This window comes from Acanthisitta chloris, unplaced genomic scaffold (assembly GCF_000695815.1).
Source record: "Acanthisitta chloris isolate BGI_N310 unplaced genomic scaffold, ASM69581v1 C16843950, whole genome shotgun sequence".
NCBI classification, from domain to species: domain Eukaryota; kingdom Metazoa; phylum Chordata; class Aves; order Passeriformes; family Acanthisittidae; genus Acanthisitta; species Acanthisitta chloris.
This window is the reverse complement of record NW_008703395.1, coordinates 1,349-2,942: the sequence shown is the minus strand read 5'-3', so window position 1 is coordinate 2,942 and position 1,594 is coordinate 1,349. Positions and strand designations below refer to the sequence as shown.

General features: G+C 37.9%; 1 protein-coding gene across 1 annotated transcript; it reads right to left on the bottom strand.

The window, feature by feature from the left end:
* Window positions 1–575: 575 nt before the first annotated feature.
* Window positions 576–716, bottom strand: SMPX (small muscle protein, X-linked; the record flags this gene model as incomplete). The annotated part of the gene is made up of 1 exon (XM_009083322.1): window positions 576–716. A coding segment is annotated over one exon (141 nt), but the record flags the coding sequence as incomplete, so codon positions are not given.
* Window positions 717–1,594: the final 878 nt, after the last annotated feature.

Sequence of the window (1,594 nt, the reverse complement as noted above, 5' to 3'; positions counted from 1 at the left end):
GAGAGAGAGAGAGAGCAAGCCCTTGGGTGCCACAAATAGCATTGGGGACGTTTGTGTGATTAAATACATGGAGCTATTAGCATGTCAATTTTGAATTACATAAATAAATTAATATCAAGTAAGTAATGCTCCAAAGGAGCTTTTTTAAAATACTGACCTACTTGTCCATCACTGCAATAAACATATTTGTATTGTAAAACATTTATTTGTAGTTAAATTGTACAAATACAAGTCTCATATTTTGCAAAACTGGAACTTGTGCTTGTGAAGAAAGATGCTATTTTAAAGCTGCCTTCAATATTCCTAATACACTGAATAGACTATTTGTTAGGCTGGTTGATGGGTGCCATATATCATTGGATATAATCTCCAACATGATCTGTGTTTGAAATAACAGAGAATTCCAAGGATTATGACCTTTTCCTCTTCTATTTTGTCTTTGAATTATGAGGTGTGACTACAGGTCCATTGAAGTAATTGGAAAGCCATCTTTTCACATAAAGGAGTTTCTGGATCAGCCTGTTTCTCCTAGAGCATCCCAAAGAACCTTTCTTTTACTCACCTGCTTGTTCCAGCTACTGTTCAGCTCTGGGGACAAATTTCAGCTCACTCTTTATGTTCTGAATCTCTGACAAGTTGACAGCAGGCCCTGGAAGTTTCTTAGCTCCTGGGATATGCTTCTTGTCTTTCTCCTCCTCTGTCAAAGCAGGAACATTCTGCACAAAGGGATACCAGTGACCTTACTGTTGCAATAGTAATCTCTTGAGCATGAGCATAGGTCAGTCATTTAAGAAACAGGAAAGGATGTTTTTGTACTAAAGGCAATCCCAGTGGAAATTAGGGAGAGAGCCAGGGCAGGAAGAGATAGGTTATTTTGTTGGTTGTCTAAAATGTCTGAAAACATTCTAGAAAGAATAGAAGGTGTTCAGTGTAGAGGAATGTGGATCTTTTGGTAAATGGGTAAGAATTTACAGTGTCAGATCATTAGTGGAAAATAACTGAGTGGAGTGTTAAAGGCAATTCTAATTCCTTCATATTTGGTGGGAGGGGGAAAGCAGAAGAAACATTTTTATCATCTAATTTCTTTGAAAGTTTCATTGTTGCCAGACAGTTGGAGAGAAAAACCATCATGCACTTGTGCAGCTCTGGAGAAGAGCTATGATAGTAGGTTATGGACCCTAAAAGCTCCATGCAAGCTCAGCATGAGTTGAAGTTTTATTTTTCTGACCTCAGTTGCAAGACCAGAAGGGGTTTTGTCATTTTACGTTTGAATTAGGGTAGTGCCTGATGGCTATTTTGCTGACACTGTATAAATACAGGTTAAACAACAGCACTTACACAGTAGTGAGCAACTCAGCTTATTTCCTGATGGACCACAGTATTTCAGCCCTCAGCTGTCCTATTGCTTCTAGGTGAGTAGAGCATGTGTTTCAGACAATTTCTATTCTAGAATGAGAAATATTTTGTAGTAGTAGTTTTCCAATTGAAGGTTGCTCCAGTCTGGTGTACATTTCATGAAGCTGGAATACAGGGGGAATCATGGAGGCTAAGAGATTAATTAATATTTTACTGCAAATAATTTCATGATGAAATT